This window comes from Amblyraja radiata, chromosome 16, assembly GCF_010909765.2.
Source record: "Amblyraja radiata isolate CabotCenter1 chromosome 16, sAmbRad1.1.pri, whole genome shotgun sequence".
Classification (NCBI taxonomy): Eukaryota; Metazoa; Chordata; class Chondrichthyes; order Rajiformes; family Rajidae; genus Amblyraja; species Amblyraja radiata.
Window position 1 is genome coordinate 28,478,379 of NC_045971.1, and position 18,675 is coordinate 28,497,053.

At 43.1% G+C, this 18,675-nt stretch overlaps 1 protein-coding gene across 1 annotated transcript in view; it reads right to left on the reverse strand.

The window, feature by feature from the left end:
- Positions 1 to 1,360: 1,360 nt before the first annotated feature.
- The window catches only part of ngfr (nerve growth factor receptor), a 115,747-nt gene continuing 98,432 nt past the window's right edge, over positions 1,361 to 18,675 (reverse strand). Inside the window, exons 4-6 of the mRNA XM_033035373.1 lie at positions 16,015 to 16,216; positions 12,881 to 13,068; positions 1,361 to 3,598 (exon numbers count right to left, since the gene is read on the reverse strand). Of these exons, the coding sequence (XP_032891264.1) occupies positions 3,294 to 3,598; positions 12,881 to 13,068; positions 16,015 to 16,216 (695 nt within the window). The 3' untranslated portion in view covers positions 1,361 to 3,293. The remainder of the gene's footprint in view (positions 3,599 to 12,880; positions 13,069 to 16,014; positions 16,217 to 18,675) is intronic.

Below are 18,675 nucleotides of genomic sequence, written 5' to 3' on the forward strand. Positions count from 1 at the left end.
TTTATTGATGCTAAAAATCCACGATTGTCATGGTGAACATGAACAAGCATCTCAGATTTGCGGAATCAGGCCTTTGTATAGATATTCTGGTAATTTAATCATTAGCCAGACATGGAACACTTTGGGTACTGAATAAGAACAGATCTTTCCGTAACATCATTTGAGCAAAGACTGCAATCCAAAAATTGAAACAAATCCAACCGCAGAGATTTTGAAGACATTCGAAGGGTCGCTACCATAAAGTTCAGCTATCCATGTTCTCCAGAGATGCTACCGTACCGGCTGAGTTACTCCAGCACTTTGCGCCCTTTTTGTAAACCAGTATCTGCAGTTCCTTGTTTCAACAGAGATGTGTCACAATTACAATGGCTCTGCAATTTATACAATTATGGGGTTTGTAAGTACAACCTTATAAGATATCTTTTTTTAGTTTAGTTTAGAAATACAGCGCGTAAACAGGCCCTTCGGCCCACCGAGTCCGCACCGCCCAGCCCACACGACGGACAATTTACAATTTTACCAAACATAGGGGTTAGCACTACACGCTACGAATCCCAGTTGTGGAGACACTGGTATCGTTGTCTCGTTGTAGGACATTGATCATCTTTTAATCTGGATTTTTAACTTAAGTATTGTGGGTTTTTGTTAAATATAAATTATAATGTTTTTCTGTGATATACCATGATTTTATATATATTTATGATATTTGATATGCAATGCATTTTTAATTTAATGTTGCCCCTTGTCTGGACCTTGAGTCCATAATAAAGTTTATTATTATTTATTATTATTATTATTAACCTACAAACCTGTACATCTTTGGAGTGTGGGAAGAAACCGGAGCTCCCTTAGAAAACCCACGCAGGTCACGGAAAGAACGTACAAACTTTAGACAGCATCCGTAGTCAGGATCGAACCCCGGTCGTAAGGCAGCAACTCTACCACTGCGCCACCGTGCCACCCGTACATATTGCCACATAAATATATATATATATATATGTGTGCATATATGTTCTATAATTTATTTCTTAATGTTTAATATATGTTTTTTTAATTGTTTCTGTTTTAATTTGCAGCCAGCCTTCCAACTCATCGCCGTCATTTTCCAAGAAACCTCCTGAATTCAGGAATTTGTGCTGCGGAGATGCTTGCCTCAAATGGGAATTTTCCTTATGGCATAATCCCAATCCCTACCAATCTCAATAAAATGGCCTCAGAGAAGGAAGGACTACACTGATAGAAGAAATGGATTCCTTTCTTGTAAAGAAGGAAGATTGCACACAATCGAGATGAATTAAGAAAATAACTCCCCTGAACAAATATATACCATGTCTTTGATAAAAAATTGCAGTAAACTAACTTTATAATACTGTTAACTTTATTAATTGGTAAAAGGCTTGACATTCAGCAATCTGAAAGAAAATGATACATTTTGACGAGACTTTGAATGAAATATTTAACAACTGATGCTCTTAAATTGATATAGTTTGCAGAAAGAGTACAGCCACTTTAGCAGTAAATGTTGATGTGTTTTTATACATTATTTTAGTTCCTTGACAGTTGCACACGTTTTCCGTGTCCAGGAACCCTTCAAAAACTGTCGGCACTTAATGGTGCACCTCTCCACATAGCTGTGGTCACTAGCATCGGACACTTCCCCCAACAAAACCAAAGTATAATGTTCAGCCGTTAATACAGGCTGACAAACCAGCATGCAAGAACAGAGAGGTCACTTCTTCATCAATAAAGGATACATTTCCCATGTTGGACAGTGGAACAACAACACACAGTTCATAGCCAGTACAAAATGACATACTCATCACAGATCCATCGCTTCACTTAAATTCATTCCTTAGATTTGGATTCTTCCTGAATGCCCAACATTTATTGTCCACCCCAATTTGCCTGGAGTAGGGTATGATACAACTCAATGACTATTAGATGACTTCAGAGGGCATTTTGATATGAGACTGACACTACTTATAGGTCATCCTACAACAATGATAGACTTCCTTCCTTAAAACACATCAGTATAAAAACTGGATTCTTAACTAGGCACTGGATTTACAATCATTGAACAATGAGTTTGATGTCGACAGCTGCCATAAACACATTTAACCGTTTTTAACCAGCTACTGTTTGCAAAGTCATATTTCAAAGCAATACTTGTTTTTCAAGATTAGGTGAAACACTGGGGAAGTGGTTAAGAATAACTGGCCCAGTTACTTAAGCATTTGGCCTCAGAAGGAACAATAGTGCACTGTATAAGACCAACAACTCATTAAATAACCTCAGGTCTTAATGAAAATCAGTGATAGTAATTTAGCCCATTGGTGGTTTGGAATCACAGACAGTCACTAATTCTACATCAAATGCTAAACCTACTAATACATTCAACAATCCCACTACAAATTTATATTCAGAAGTAGTAATTATTTAGAATGGTGCATCTGACTTTGGAACGGTGATAAACAAAAAATGATCCAATACATTTCATTCCTTGTATCCCCTGGATGAGACTGAAATTATTCTCTTTGAGTGAGTGGAGAAACACTTTGCCCTCTCTCGTCACGACATGGACACCCTCTTCAGCTGTCTTGATCACAGCCACGTGACGTTAAGGAGAAGATTTAGAGGTAACAGTCATCTTCTGTGCCAGTTGAAACAGCAACAAACCTTTCCTGGCTACTTCAGACCCTGATCTTTATTATCGATGCCCAGATTATTGTTAAAAATTCCAAAGTCTTGGCCTTTCACCCAAAAGTTCAGGGAATCCACAGTGAAGAGACACACAAACATCCTGGACTAAGAATTAGCCAGGACACCTCTGGTAGCTTTGGACAACGCTAGACTTATTTACACAAACACGAACGAGTTTGGACACATGCGGAGGGGACTGCTAACAATGTACAAGACTGCAACCTACTTTTTTGTTTAGCCGAGAGTGCTGCAGCACAAGGAAGCAATGTCTATGCATTGACATTTACACATATGTCCCATTTAGCACTCGGAATTAGCTAAAATTGGCCCATTTCAAAATGTGCACAATTTGTTTTTCCTAATGATTACAGAAAAGACAAAATCCGATTTAGTTACATGATAGCGGTTCAGCTTCAGCGGCCACAGTCACTTTGTACGGGAGAGAAGGCAGGACAATACTGAAAGTTATGCATTGGTGCACGTTAGGCCGTTCTTAAGCATTGGACTGAACGCCATTTTCCTTCAGAGATTCTTTGTCAACAGTCATTCCAAAAGGAATCTTTTCGGCTGCTTTAAGGCTGACTGGTTTGCTCTCACACAGCCGACATGGCCGTGGGCTCGCTGCTGAGGCTCTCGATGATGTCGTCTCGTTTCAGCTTGCGCAGGGCAGTGCAAAGTGCATCCGTGGTGGCGCAGTCCTTGGCCGACCAGTCGGAGAGGAGGGCACGCACCGGGTGATCGTCCTGCTTGAAAGTGTCTATGTGTTCCTCGCTGTAGCCCAGCAACCCGGCCAGGTTGCACCAGTCTGTCTCTTCTTCACAAGTGTTCAGCAGCTGCTCCACCTCTTCCTGCTTGTGGGGAGGGAGGGCATTGTACAGGCTTGGTTCCTCCACTGTGACTGCAAAGAGAGGAAAAAGACACCAGTAAATCACACTGCGTAAGACATAGGAGCAGAATTAGGCTCTTCAACCCATCGAGTCTGCTCCACCATTCAATCATTTAGTTTAGTTTAGAGATAGCATGGAAGCAGGCCCTTCGGTCCACCAAGACAGCGTCAACCAGCAATCCCCGCACACTAACACTATCCAACACACACTAGGGACAATTTACAAATATACCGAGCCAATAATCCTACAAACCTGTATGTTTTTGGGGTGTGGGAGGAAACGGGAGCTGCCGGAGAAACCCCACGCAGGTCACGGGGAGAACGTACAAACTCCAAACAGACAGCACCCAATAGTCAGGATTGAACCCGGGCCTCAGGTGCTGTAAAGCAGCAACTCTACCACTGTGCCAACCTGCCACCCAGGCATAGATCATGGCTGATCTATTTTACCCTCTCTACCCCATTCTCTTACCTTCTCCCCGTAACCTTTGACACTCCTACCAATCAAGAACCTTTCCATCTCCGCTTTAAAAATACCCAATGACATGGCCGCCACAGATGCACCACCATCTGGCAAAATAAATTCCCCCTCATCTCTTCAGGGCTCCACACTACGCAGCTGGTACTCACAGCACCAGAGATCTGGGGTTGATCCTGACGTCGGCTGCTGTCTGTGTGTAGAGTTAATTTAACATTGTTAATTTAACCGTTAAACATCACCTATTACGTTTCTCTATAGATGCTGCCTGGCCCACTGAGTTACTCCAGCATTTTGTATCTGTCCCCATCTGATAGTATCAGATGTAATTCAAGGGGCAAAAACACTGTGTAAACCGTTTGTCTTGCCAGTACACTGTCAGGACATAGATTTGCAATGCGAGGTAGAAATGTATGCCTTAATCTGGTAATTAAGATAAACTGTTGTGCATAAACAAAGAACTGGTTAATACACAAAAGGACGCAAACTCCGCAGGTCAGGCAACATCTCTGGAGACTGTGGATAGGTGACATTTCGAGTCGAGATGGCGCCTGACCTGATGAGTTACTCCAGCACTTTGCGTCCTTTTGTGTATCAATCAGCATTGACCTGTAGTTCCTTGTTTCTACACTTTGATTATTCCACTGTGAAATCTCCTCAAGGTACCAAAACGTCACCTATCAATGTTCTCCAAGTGAACAGTTCTGCTGCGTAAGGGTGTGTTGTAGATTGCAGTTTGCTTCCATCATAAAGGTTAAAATAGAGGTCAGCACGGTGGTGCAGCGGTAGAGTTGCTGCCTTACAGCGCCAGAGACCCGGGTTTGATCCTGACTACAGGTGCTTGTTTGTACGGAGTTTGTACGTTCTCCCCTGTATGCGTTTTCTCCGGGAGCTCCGGTTTCCTCCCAGACTCCAAAGACATACAGGTTTGTAGAATTGGCATAGTATACTTGTAAATTGCCCCGAGTGTGTGTAGGATAGTGTCAGTGTGCGGGGATCACTGGTCAGCGCAGACTCGATGGGGCTCTAGCCAGTGTTTATTTTTGGGCTGAGGAGGTTGGTGGAGGAATTGTTGGTAGGAGGGTTGGGGTGAGAGTGAAGAGGGTTTGGGACCGTCTGGCGTGGGCTGAGGGAAGAGTAGCCAGGATGCTTCAAGCTGTGATTCAGATGTGAACCTCAAGGTTCATTATGGGTAGAAAGGAACAGCAGGTGCTGGTTTATACCGAAGATAGACACAGTGCTGGAGTAACTCAGCAGATCAGGCAGTATTAGGCAGGTTCTTCATGGTGCAGGGGAAAGTAATGGGAGGGTCCGGACAATCGAGAGTAGTTGAGGGACTTACTCAAGAAGACTCACAATCTATTGGGGATCTAGTTACACTGAGAATGCTCACAGAATAATCAGCTCTGCAACCATTACCAGAGCAGCAAAGGTAACTTCCCCCAGGAAATATCCAGTCAATATCAGTTGCAGGGAGCCAAAACAGCACATGAAAATCCCATTTCATATCTTTCCAAAAATAAATTGATGTCAATCACATAATACTAAAAAGGACCGAATAATGCAATTACATTTTTAAACAATAGACTTCAAACAGGTCTGATACTTTAGCAGGCATGGTTGTGCAGCGGTAGATCCTGACTACAAGTGCTGTCTGTACGGAGTTTGTATATTCGCCCTGTGACCGTGTGAGTTTTCTCCGGGTGCTCCGGTTTCCTCCCACACTCCAAAGACGTACAGGTTTGTGGGTTAATTGGCTTTGACAAAGATTATAAATTGTCCCTAGTGTGTAGGATCGTGCTAGTATACGGGGATCACTGGTCGGCACGGACTCGATGGGCCAAAGGGCCTATTTCCATGCTGTGTCTAAACTAAACTAAAACTAAAATGTAAACATGTTTCATTATTGAGGCTGATTAAAGCATCAGTAACTACAACTTCGGCCAATGTTGAGGATTAAGTCATTTAGCAAATTGATATAAACTTCAATCTGGCATTTCATTCCTCTCCCTTCACCAGATTTCCCCCTCCCTCCCCGTGACTAAAGGGCGAAGATCATCAGACACAATAAGAGGAGAATTCCAGGGAACAGTGGCACGATGATTATGTTACTGCACTCGGACATCAGACGGGTAGACTAATGCTACTGAGACAAAGATTCAAATCCCGCCATGACAGCTGGGGGATCTTGTGTTTCAACCAGCACTGCCTGTCACATGTTTGCAGGTAAAGTTAGCTGACTTTCTCAGACAAGTTTTTAATGAGCAAGACTTAAAGACACACCTGTCCTTAAATTTCAACATCTTACCCTCTACTGTCACAAATGCGAAGATACAGAGGGTGCAGACCTGGTGTAAAAGTTAACGATGAATTAACGGTTAGGCATGAGGGTGGCACAGTTGTACAGTGCCGAACACCTCCGCTCAGTCCGCAATAACCTACCTGAACTCCCGGTGGCTCAGCACTTCAACTCCCCCTCCCATTCCCAATCCGACCTTTCTGTCCTGGGTCTCCTCCATTGCCAGAGTGAGCAACAGCGGAAATTGGAGGAACAGCACCTCATATTCCATCTGGGGACCTTGCGTCCGGATGGCATTAACATTGAATTCTCCCAATTTTGCTAGCCCTTGCTGTCTCCTCCCCTTCCTTAACCCTCTAGCTGTCTCCTCCCACCCTCCCATCCGCCCGCCCTCGGGCTCCTCCTCCTCCTCCCCTTTTTCCTTCCTTCTCCCCCCCATCAGTCTGAAGAAGGGTTTCGGCCCAAAACGTCGCCTATTTCCTTCGCTCCATAGATGCTGCTGCACCCGCTGAGTTTCTCCAGCAATTTTGTGTACAGTGGTATAGTTGCTGCCTTATGCCCCTGTCCCACTTAGGAAACCTGAACGGAAACCTCTGGAGACTTTGCGCCCCACCCAAGGTTTCCGTACGGTTCCCGGAGGTTGCAGGTAGTGGAAGCAGGTAGGGAGACTGACAAAAACCTCTGGGTACCGCACAGAAACCTTGGGCGGGGCGCAAAGTCTCCAGAGGTTTCCGTTCAGGTTTCCTAAGTGGGACAGGGGCGTAAGTGGGACAGGGGCATTACAGTGCCTGAGATCAAGGTTCAATCCTGACTATGGGTGCTGCCTGTACGGAGTTTATTCATTCTCCCTGTGGCCGTGTGGATTACCTCTGGCATCTTTCACCTTATTCCTATTGGGGAAGGGATGAATTAGGCTTGGGCAGCGCTCAATACCAGCAGAATCACATTTACTTTCTCTTAAACAACATACATGATATTGAGTATGATGAATCTGAAGAAGGATCTCGACAAGAAACATCACCTATTCCATTTCTCCAGAGATGCTGCCTGACTCGCTGAGTTACTCCAGCATTTTGTGCCTATCTTCAATTTCCTCCCACATCCCAAAGACGTGCAGGTTTGTAGGTTCACTGGCTTCTGTAAATTGTCCCTAGTGTGTAAGATAGAACTAGTGTGCGGAGGATCTTTGGTCGAGGTGGGCTCAGTGGGCTGATGAAGGGTCCCGACCCGAAACGTTGCTCAGCCTTTTTCTCCAGAGATGCTGCCTGACCTGTTGATTTACTCCAGCATTTTGTGTTTATCTTCGGTGGGCCGAAGTGCCTGTTTCCAAGCTACATCTCCAAAACAAAAACTAAAGGTGAGCAATGCCTAAAGTTTGATGAGCAGCGTGCCATTGTTGAGGCAATGATAAGGACAATGTGGCTTCGTTGTTGGCAGCTGACGATCGATGACCAAACAGCTTTCTACCCGCATAAGCAATTGTTCTGTCAAGTAGACACAAAAAGTTGGAGTAACTCAGCGGATCAGACAACATATCTGGAGAGAAGAAATAGGTGACGGCCTGGGTTGAGAGCCCGCTTTTAGCTTGAAAAGTCATCTATTCCTTTTCTCCAGAGATGCTGCCTGTCTCGCTGAGTTACTCCAGCTCTTTGTGTCTATCTTCGGTTTAAGCCAGCATCTGCAGTTCCTTCCTGCACAGGCTCTGTCAAGTAGTTGAATCAGGCCATCTGTTTCTAGTGGATGGTTACAGCTCGGGATTGCACACACTTGGTCTGTACACCTTGTTTGATCCATAGGCATGATAGTACAATCTTAATTTTAGTTTCAGAGACGCGGTACGGACACAGGCCCTTCGGCCCACTGAGTCCATGACGACCAGCAATCATCCGTACACTAGTTCTATCCTACACAATATTACAGAAGCCAATTAACCCATAAACATAGAAACATAGAAAATAGGTGCAGGAGTAGGCCATTCGGCCCTTCGAGCCTGCACCGCCATTCAATATGATCATGGCTGATCATCCAACTCAGTATCCTGTACCTGCCTTCTCTCCATACCCCCTGATCCCTTTAGCCACAAGGGCCACATCTAACTCCCTCTTAAATATAACGTCCCTAATTCCAAAACTTGCACATCATTGGAATGTGGGAGGAAACCAGTGCACCTAGAGAAAACCCACACAGATACAGGGAGAATGCACATACTCTGAATAGACAGCACCCAGAGTCAGAATCAAACCCGGATCTCTGGCGTTGTAAGGCAGCAACTCTACCGCTGCACCACCGTCTTCACACTTGATTAAATTTGAAAATGATGATGATCAATGATGTTGATTTATTAGAGCATGGATAGTAATTTGTGAATTCTGAAATGTGTTGGTATTTTCAACATAAATCAATATAAATTTAGATCTGCAAATCCAAAGACAAAATGCTCTGTCTGGCACCTTTGAGAGAAGGCAGAAATGGAAAATGAACAGCAGATCCCAAATGACATGATTGAAAATTAAAATGGTATCAACAAATTGAATCATTATACTGCTACATGCCAAGATTTCTTTGAAATGGAGCAAACTACATTATGGCACTGTTAAAATTATCTTACAATGTCTGAATTTCCCTCCCACCACTCCAGTATGTAGAGCCATTTGATGTGGTTTGCTTTCTCTGTGACCACATTCAGTCTTGTTTCCCAGGACCCTCTACCACTCAGTGCTTTCCATGAACAATGGGAAGCTGAAGTTAAATCCCAAAACTTATCGCCATCATCCTCATATTGGTTTGAACCAGAATTGGGTGTATCAGTGTCAAAACATTAGTGAGTTGTTTACAATCTAGATGAGGGTTTTCCTATGGTGGTTTGCCCTAAATCTCCTTTCCACATTGGACACCATCGAGCCTCAGCTTAAGGCTCTATACTGGGGGAGGACTGATTTCAACAGCATAAGAGAGGACCAGGCGAATGTGAATTGGAAGCAGATGCTTTCGCATGAAGCAACATCTGGCAAGTGTGAGTCTTTTAAAAGGCAGTTAGGGAAAGTTTAGGATCAGCATGTGCCAATGAGGATGAAGGGCAAAGATGGCAAGATTTTGAAAATGGTGGATGACAAAGAATATGACGGTTTGATCAGAAAAAAAGGGAAACATATACGGTAGATGTAAGTAGGAGAAAACTTAATAAAGAAATTAAGAAGGCATAAAGGGTGCATGAAATTTCCTTCAGACTCGACACGAAACGTCACCTATTCCTTGGCTCCATAGATGCTGCTTCACCCGCTGAGTTTCTCCTGCATTTTTGTCTACCTTCGATTTCTCCAGCATCTGCAGTTCTTTCTCAAACATGATATTCTGTAAGTATGTATGGAAAGGAACTGCAGATGTTGGTTTACACTGAAGATAGACACAAAATGCTGGAGTAACTCAGCCGGGTCAGGCAGCATCTTTGAAGAAACGGAATAGGTGACGTTTTGGGTCGAAACTTCGAAGAAGTGTTTTGACCTGAAACACCACCTGTTCCTTTTCTCCAGAGACGCTGCCTGACCCACTGCATTACTCCAGCTTTTTGTGTCTTCATTCTGTAAGGATATCAGGAGGAAGAGGATAGCCTGGGGGGGGAAATGGATCTGAGGAATGAAAGAAGTGTAATTCTAGGTGTGAAGCCAAAGGTCGTAAAGGAGCACCCAAATGAATACTTCTCATCTGTATTCACCAAGGAGAAGGATGTGGTAGATTGGGGGTACAGGGATGGGCACGTTGATAGTTAAAAACCCGAACTTCTGTGGGTTGTGGGAGGAAACCGGAACACCCAGGGGAAACCTACATGGCCACAGGAAAAACATGCAAACTCCACACAGACAGCACTTGAAGTCTGAGTCTCTGGCGTTGTGAGGCAGCAGCTCTACCAGCTGCACCACTGCGCTTCCCTATTCCTGAGCAAATTTCTGACTTTATCTAATGATACAATCACAGAGATGTGACGGTACAGAAATGTCATTTAGCCCTATAATATCTCTCTGTTAGAATAATACAGACAGTAAAGGGCCTGTCCCACTGTACGAGGTAATTCAAGAGTTTTCCCCTGATTCGAACTCGGAGAATGTCCGTAGCGGGTCCGTAGGAGATTGTGGATGTCTCGTAGCGGCTCGTACGAGTAAAAAGTAAAGTTTTTTTCATCACAAGTATTTTTTTACTCGTGGACATTTTTCACAGTGTTGAAAAAACGTCACTAGTTTACCGGATTTCCCGAGTACCTACCGTTACCCGTACGAGCCGCTACGGGACATTCACGAACTCCTACGGACTCGCTACGGACATTCTCCGAGTTCGAATCAGGGGGAAACTCGGGAGAACTCTTGAATTACCTCGTAGAGTGGGACAGGCCCTTTGGAATCTCCTGCCGTAACCTGGGGGCCTCTGCAATACTCTATCTTTAAAGTTTAGGTTTAGGTTTATTATTGTCACATGTACTGTGGGTACAATGAAAGTTTTGTTTTGCAAGCTATCCAAACAAATCAGATACTACTGTACATAAATACAATCATGTCAAACTCAAGTACAATGGATAGGGCAAAGGGGAAGATACAGAGCGCCGAATACAGTTCTCCAATCTTGTTGAAAACCAAGACTGAATCTGCCTCCACCACCCTGTCAGAAATGCATTCCAGATGCTAACCAATCATTGCATGAAATTAAAAAAAATTCCTCACGTCACCTTTAGTTCTTTTACCAATCAATTAAATTTGGCCTCATCTGGTTCCTGACCCTTTTTTCCTACCTACACTGTCTAGACCTCACATTTACACATTTCTATCACATCTGCTCTCAAACATTTCAATAATAAGGAATTCAGTCACAGCTTTTCCTGCCATTCTCTTGGGTCCCTCTTCACTCTAACCTTCTGCCCCAACTCAAAGACCTTTATATCCTTCCTAAACACGCCGTGAGCGGAATTAGACAGGTTAAAGGTTCATCATAACTCTCTCACATTTACGCTCCATGTCTCAATCATTGAATCCCAGGACATTGAGAGCTTTTACAACTTTCTTAGCCTGACTTATCTGACGTCTGGGTCACTCTGTTCCCAGCCTGATTCAGAATTGTGCCCTTTCTGTTACATTGTCTTTCTCGTTCTGTACTAAAATGTGGCAAGATAAACACTAAAAGGTTTTTATCAAACATGGCAGCTATAATGGAGACACAGGCGACCACAGATGCTGGAATCTGGAGCAGGATTAAGCTATGTGAGGAACTCGGAAGATCAGGCAGCATCTATGGAGGCAAAGGAATGGTCGACGGTTCGGGCTGAGACCCTGCATCATCAATCCGAAACATTGATCGTCCCTTTGCCTCCACACATGCTGCTTGACCCGTTCAGCTCCTCCAGCACCTTGATTCTTGATGACATATAATGATGACTATGATCTTATTCCCATATTTAAGGTGAATGTCAATATAATTTGCATCATTGGGAAATTTGTCAACTATCCAAGAAGAATACGCCAAAATACTAATACTAGAGGGCGGCACGGTGACCCTCTAGATGCCGCCTTACAGCACCAGAGACCTGGGTTTGATCCTGACCTCGGGTGCTGTCTGTACGGAGTTTGTACGTTCTCCCCGTGACCACGTGGGTTTACCCCGGGTGCTCTGGTTTCTTCCCACACTCCAAAGACGCACAGGTTTGTAGTTTAATTGGCTTTGGTAAAAGATTATATATTGTCTCTAGCGTGTAGAATAGTGTGCGGGGAAGTGGCTTGGTATAAATGTAAAAATTGTCCCTAGGATAGTGGGACAGAAGACCTTCCACTACCTGCAAACTCCGGCAGCCACCTTCAACTAGCATCGCAACCGGCTTTGACTAAAAAATTACCGATTTTTAAAACGGCAACCTATTTTTAGTTGCGGCCGATTTTGAATTTTTTGAAATAATCGCCGGAACATAGAAGAAGCGGAAACCACTTTTGACCATTAGGGAGACTGACAAAAACCTCCAGGAACCGCACGGATATCTTGGGTGGGGCGCAAAGTCTCCAGGGGTTTCCTTTCAGGTTTCCTAAGTGGGACAGGGGCATTAATGTGCGGGGATCGCTGGTCGGCGCGGACTCCATGGTCCATAGGGCCTGTTCCCACACTGTATCCCAAAACTAAACTAAAGAGATCTCTCCATTTTGTCACAGGACCTATACTGTTGATCTGGAAGTTTGTATAGCCAAGTAATTAATGCTTTCATGTTTAAGAATAAACTGCAGATGCTGGAAAATCGAAGGTAGACAAAAGTGCTGGTGAAACTCAGTGAGTGAGGCAGCATCTATGGAGCGAAGGAAATAGGCAACGTTTCGGGCCGAAACCCTTCTTCAGACTGTTTGCTTTCATATGTGTTCTTTCCCATAATATAAAACATTCATATGTGCCTTTAAAGTACATGAATATAGCTGAGAAAGGTAACCTCTCTCCCAATTTATGATGATGGAAGTGTCACTAAAATCAAGTTCATTTGCCACAGTTCTGCCCCTACCTTGGCTCTGCTGCTGCTGCTGCTGCTGCTGTTGCTGCTGCTGCTGCTGTTTCTGCTGCTGCTCGTGTAGGCTCTGGGTGTCGACTGAGATCCCGCTGTCACTGTGCAGCTTCTCCCCCTCTGGTGATTGTGTCTCGTTTACCGCTCTGTTATTGGCACCCTGCTTGTTTTGCTTACAGCTGTTCCATCTGCGGAAAAAAAATATTCAGAGGAGTCAAGATGCAGCAAACATTTAGTTCAGTTTAATGTAGTTTAGTTTCTTGTCAAGTGCACCGAGGTACAGTGAAAAGCTTTGGTTGCGTGCTAACCAGTCAGCGGAAAGGCAATACATGACCCGGCAGGGGAGCCACCGAGAACAAGGAAGAACCCAGCGGTGGGAGGAGGAGCAGGCCTTCAAGAACAAAGAGGGACTATTGACTATCTAATGAGTTATTTTGTAACTTTGTCAGCACCAGATATGTGGCGACTCTTTGCACAGCTTATGTTCTGTTTACAAAAAATAATAATTCTCTCTTCCTAGGTACATGTGACAATAATGTGTCATTGTATCATTGGATTGAATTGAATGATTACAATCGAGCCATCCATACTGTACTGTTAAATGATAAAGGTAATAATATTTAGTTCAAGATAAAGTCCAGCAAGGTCTAATCAGAGACCATCCAAGGGTCTCCAATGAGGTAGATAGTAGCTCAGGACAGGCAGATACATCAAGTCAAGCTCACTGTCCAAAAGGAAAGAACAGGAGGGGACAAAATGACGGAGGGAGGAATCCAAGGGGAAGTGATCTATGCGACGTAGATTTGGACTGAAATAGATATGAAGCAGCTCCAAGGCTACAGCAGCAAGATAATTCTGGGGTACTTGCAGTATAGAAGAACCTGGAAATAAGTTTAACAGCAAATTTTCAAGGGAATCGTTACACATTGCTCTTCCAATAATTGCAAATCAATGATGGCATCAATAGAGTGGATAATCAGAACTTTTCTCCCAGGGTGGAAATGTCCAACAATAGAAAGCATGGCTACAAGGTGGCAGGGGGAAAGTTCAATGAAGATGTGCGAGGCAGGTTTATTTACACAGAGAGTGGTGGGGGCCTGGAACGCATTGCAGATGGGTGGACAAAGGCCACATATGTGATGAAGACAAAAGGCTGTGACATATGAGGCACAAAATGTGAAACCAGTGAAAGGGACGAGGGAAGCAGAGGCAGGATGGTGGAAGAAATGTCTTCTTTGTTTACTTGTACGATGACCTTTACGGTACAAGAAGGGGGTGAGTGACGGAGGATTGTAGAATTGATGGAGTGGGTCACTGAGGCGACTCCAATGAACAACAAGGCCAGCATGTACAGTGTGAGGGCCTCGTCCTATCCCTCCGGTGTAACACGTATCAGCAGTGGATAATCAACGTGGATGGCCAAATTCATATTCATCTATTCCACAACTTTAGATAGTCCATAAGCAAACTAGACTGGCTCCTGCATTAAGCAGGTTGTCTTATGAAGAAGTGTTGAACTGGCAGGGCTTATATTTGATAGAGTTTAAAAATGTGAGATCTTACTCGTTCCATTCAGTTAAGTTTATTGTCACTTGTATCAAGGTACAGTGAAAAGATTTTGTTGCATACTAACCAGTCAGTGGAAAGAAAATGACAATACAATCGAGCCATTCACAGTGTATGGTCTCAATGTTCATCGCTTTTATACTAGTCAGAAGGCTGTGGAGGCCAAGTCAATGGATATTTTTAAGGCAGAGATAGATTCTTTTTTTTTTTTTTTTAATAATATTTTTATTAGAAGTAGACATATTATAAAGTATAGTTACATATTATAGTAAAAAAAACTTTTCATATACATCAGTCATACATTATTAACATTTTCAATTGTCGATTAATTCTGCTTCTAGTGTTTTTTTTAATATAGATAGGAAAAGAGAGAAAGAGAGAAAAAAGGGTTACAAATATCAAAAAAACAGAAAAGGTGGAATGGATTACTTATAATACGTCATTGGAGATATGTTCGTAGATTATAAAGTATAACTTTTCATCTAATCCTGAGTTCAAGTTTCAGTTGGGTTTTCGTGCTGGGCCAGTCTATCCCTTCAGATAATTAATGAATGGAGCCCATATTTTAACAAAAAGTTCTTGTTTGTCCATTAAGACAAGTCTAATTCTTTCTAGATGTAGATTCTTGATAAGGGAATAAGGTTTAGTGCAAGGTAAAGCCAGTAAACTCCGATCAGAGAATGGACAGATCTGAGAGCAGTTTAAGAAGAACGTACTAAAGTAAGAAATGTTGTTGTAGGAGTAGAGATTGAAGAGTGTGGAGCGATTGTAATATGTGATTGTATAGCTGCTTCTGTGGCTGGCACGCAAATGGTCACCTTGGTTGGGTGCCATCTTGGAAGCATGAGGGGTCTTGACAGGGAAGAAAGTTTTCTCTTGTGAGAGAATCTAAAACTAAATATCACTATTTTTTTTTAAAATAGTGAAAATCATCTATTTCCAGTGTAAGTCAAGCAATAATTTTTCTCTGAGAAGATCACATAACTTTGAGACGCTCTCCATTAACGGGTGGTGAGAACAGAGGGTTTGAACACCTCTTTGATCAGGAAAGGGGTGAAAGACCTCAGCAAACATTTGGTAATGTGATCTTGAGGTTACAATCAGATCAACCATGATTTTATTGTCAGCAGAGCTTTAAGAACCAGATTGTCTCCTGTTGCTTCCAATTCACAAATTTGTAGAAGGTAAAATACAACATGTCTAAAGTATTTGTGTGTTAAGGAACTGCAGATGCTGGTTTACACCAAAGATAGACACAAAAATCTGAGGTAAATCAGTGGGTCAGGCAGCATCTCTGGAGAAAAGGAATAGGTGATGTTTCAGGTCGAGACCGGGTCCAGTCTGATAAGCATCTCGAACCAAAATGTCATCTATTCCTTTTCTCCAGGGATGCTGCCTGACCCGCTGAGTTACTCCAGTTTTTTGTGTCTATCATGAGTCCAAAGTCTTGGATGTTGTCATGTTACATATGTCAGTCGTTACAACATTCATTGCAAGTTAATGACTTGCATCATGTCATGGCAAGCATCACCACATGGTTTAAAAAAGACAATGAGGGACAAACCTACCGTTTAAAAGCCACGTACGCCACAAGTCCAACCACAACTGCGGCCAAGATTGAACAGTAGACAGGGATGATGTTGTCGGTGTTGCCCTGCCCAATAAACTGTGGTGAGCTTGGGACAGCCGTGGTAGTCATTATCTCTGTGGTCGTGACGATTTTCGGAGGTATCACTGTGCTAGCTACAGAAGGTCTTGGGCGACGAAGTGCTGAAGAAAGAAAAATGAAGTCCCATTAATTCTCCAGTATTACAACAACTTTCTTTATGTTACCACAATTTGTCTAATTATCTCCCCTTGAAAGTTGATCCAGAAAGGTTTTCATTTACAACTGTCAAACCAAACTGTGTTAAACTTTGCTGCACAACGCTCGCAATCTTCATCACTCTTATACTAGTCAAATACCTCAGAAGGCTGTGGAGGCCAAGTCAATGGAAAATTTTAAGGAAGAGATAGATAGATTCTTGATTAGTATGGGTGTCAGGGGTTGTGGGGATAAGGCAGAACAGGGTTAGGAGGGAGAGATAGATCAACCATGATTGAATGGTGGAGTGGACATGATGGGCCGAATGGCCTAATTCTATTCCTATCACTTATGAACATGAAAATTGGAGCTAATCAAACAATGCAATCACTACATTAAACATTAGGGAAGTATCAAATGATCCCTTTTTACTTAGATTGTAAAAAGTGTAATATCATATTAGAAACCATCGGAAGTGATAAAATATAAAGTGTATAAAATATACACGTGAATAATGTCTGACAATCCTAAAATTATGAAATGAGTTAAGCGTTAGCGTTTTTGATATCAGAGCACCTTTTCATAATTCATAATTATCTGTGGTGAACAGCCAACCAACATAATGCAATAGGCATGCACAAACATGAACGGTGGCCTTTCATATGCACAATTGTGACCAAAATCAAGAGATTGCTTTATTCATAGTGAATATTTAGAAATTGGATTGAACTTGTATTTGTTGGGCTGAAACTTCATTGCTATACAGAAGTGTGACAACGCATACCTCCAGTATCATGGACAGTTTCTTCCCACCTGTTATCAGGCAACTGAACCATCCTACCAACAACTAGAGAGTGGTTGTGAGCTACTATCTACCTCATTGAAGACCCTCAGACTATTTTTAATCAGACTTTACTGGACTTTATCTTGAACTAAATGTTATTCCCTTTATCATGTATCGGTACATTGTGGACAGCTTGATTGTAATCATAGCCTTTCTGCTCACTGGTTAGCATGCAACAAAAATCTTTTCACTGTACTTCGGTACACGTGACAATAAGCTAAACTAATAACTAGCATGACATCAAGCGTCCCAAGACACAACCTGTGCAATACCATAGGTGGGAACTCCACTCACAAAGGATCCGTTAAGGTGTGGCCTGTACTGTTCATCGCAGCCTCCAGCATTTTGCTGCACAGAGTGTCAGCTCTTAAAGGTCCACTACCCGTAGCAGCCAGTCAGTAACAACACCTTGTGTGTTGCCATGGAGAGCAGAAAACCTGTATGTAGCTTGAATGGAGCATTAAGGTCCTGATAAAGAACTATCCACTCATGATTTTACTTCTTTTTAAAAAGAACGGCACAATGGCGCAGCGGTAGAGTTGCTGCCTTACAGCACCAAAGAACTGGCTTCTAACGTGCTGTCTGTACGGATTTTGTACGCTCTCCCTGTGACCTCGTGGGTTTTCTTCGGGTGCTCCGGTTTCCTCCCACATTCCAAAGATGTACAGGTTTGTAGATTAATTGGCTACTGTAAATACTAAAGTGTGCTAGTGTGTAGGATTGTGCTAGTGTATGGGGGGATCATCCGCTGGTCGGCATGGACTGGGTGCGCTGAAGGGCCTGTTTCCACTCTGTATATCTAAAGTCAAAAAGTCTAAAGTCCAAAAGATCTTTGGGTTTTGATTCCACTTAGATTGCAAGTTGTTAGAGCCAAGTGGCTCTATTGAGCTATTACAGTTCAGGAGATATGAGTCCACAACACTCATCGAACCATGATCCGAAAATCTCGCTCCAATTTACTGAATGTAGCTGGACGTGAGAGGAGGGTGGTGGGGAATCCTCTGAGGCAGTGAGTCATCCTTCAGGGGTTATGGCACATGTTATGCAATGTACTGCATTCATTTATTATGACATAGGCGGAGACGATAGTGTTAATGTGCGGGGATCGCTGGTCGGTGATGGTGGACCAAATGCCTGTTTTGCTGGATCACTAAACTAAACTAAACTAAACATGTGTACATCCTTGGAGACAATGCAATGCATCTTGTAGAAAATGCAAACATCTGAGGAAGGACACCAAATCTGAGGAAGGACATTATTGCCATAGAGGGAGTGCAGAGAAGGTTCACCAGACTGATTCCTGGGATGTCAGGACTGTCTTATGAAGAAAGACTGGATAGACTCGGTTTGTACTCGCTAGAGTTTAGGAGATTGAGAGGGGATCTTATAGAAACTTACAAAATTCTTAAGGGGTTGGACAGGCTAGATGCAGGAAGATTGCTCCCGATGTTGGGGAAGTCCAGGACAAGGGGTCACAGCTTAAGGATAAGGGGGAAATCCTTTAAAACCGAGATGAGAAGAACTTTTTTCACACAGAGAGTGGTGAATCTCTGGAACTCCCTGCCACAGAGGGTAGTCGAG